General features: G+C 37.2%; 1 protein-coding gene across 1 annotated transcript; it reads left to right on the top strand.

Annotated features, from left to right (window-relative positions):
* On the top strand, window positions 1-612 carry LOC110929810 (NDR1/HIN1-like protein 26). Its single transcript, XM_022172999.1, has one exon. It carries the CDS (start codon window positions 1-3, stop codon window positions 610-612), a length of 612 nt encoding a protein of 203 aa, XP_022028691.1.
* Window positions 613-863: the final 251 nt, after the last annotated feature.

Raw genomic sequence — 863 nt, 5'->3', positions numbered from 1 at the left:
ATGCCTGAAGCTAGAGGCCCGTCCCGACAACCTACAGTTATAGGGCCAAGACGGTCGCTCCTAATAAGGACCATTGTTACACTCTTGTTGGCACTCATTGTTATGACGGGTCTAACCATCCTAGTCATTTGGCTAAGTATCAAACCCAAAAGGCCGGTCTATTTCATCAAAGGTGCCTCAATCAACAACTACACCTTAACCAAGGACCACCACCTCTATGCATCTTACAATCTTGTTCTTATGTCCGTCAATACCAACAAAAAGATGCATATCCTATACAAGAAGATGGATATTAAGATTTTGTTTGAGAACGTGATGGTTGCAAGAGGTGTCATTGAGCCGTGGCACCAACATAAAAGGGAAAAGAAGAAGTTTACGTTAGATCTTGTGTCACGTAACGTGGAGTTATCCGGGGAGGTGTCACGCCATTTGGAATTGGCGAAATTGTCAGATCAAGTCGTGTTAGATGTCGAGTTGAAGAGTAGATTAAAATCAAAATTGGGAATATGGAAATCAAGATATTACCACATGAAAGTCTCATGTGAACATATTGTAGCACAATTTTCTGATTCCTCAAAGGAATCTCATGGGAGTTGTAGCACATCTTTCTAATTGCTTATGATCTCAAAGGGGGTTTATGTGATGTTGATATTTGCTTTTTGTTGTTTTGTTTGTGTACAAGATTAATGTTTGTGTGTTGGGTTGATTAAACATATGATTGTTTGTTCGTTGTGTCATGTAGTCTCGTTTCCTATTTAGGAAAAGTGCTTATGTAAATGTTTATTAAAAAGTTTTCTGGTAAAAATGTATATTAAAAATATATTATTGTTGATTTCCAATAACCAATGTTCTCAAAAATATAT

The sequence above is a fragment of the Helianthus annuus genome, chromosome 1, assembly GCF_002127325.2.
Source record: "Helianthus annuus cultivar XRQ/B chromosome 1, HanXRQr2.0-SUNRISE, whole genome shotgun sequence".
NCBI lineage: Eukaryota > Viridiplantae > Streptophyta > Magnoliopsida > Asterales > Asteraceae > Helianthus > Helianthus annuus.
This window is presented reverse-complemented; position numbering and strand designations above follow the sequence as displayed.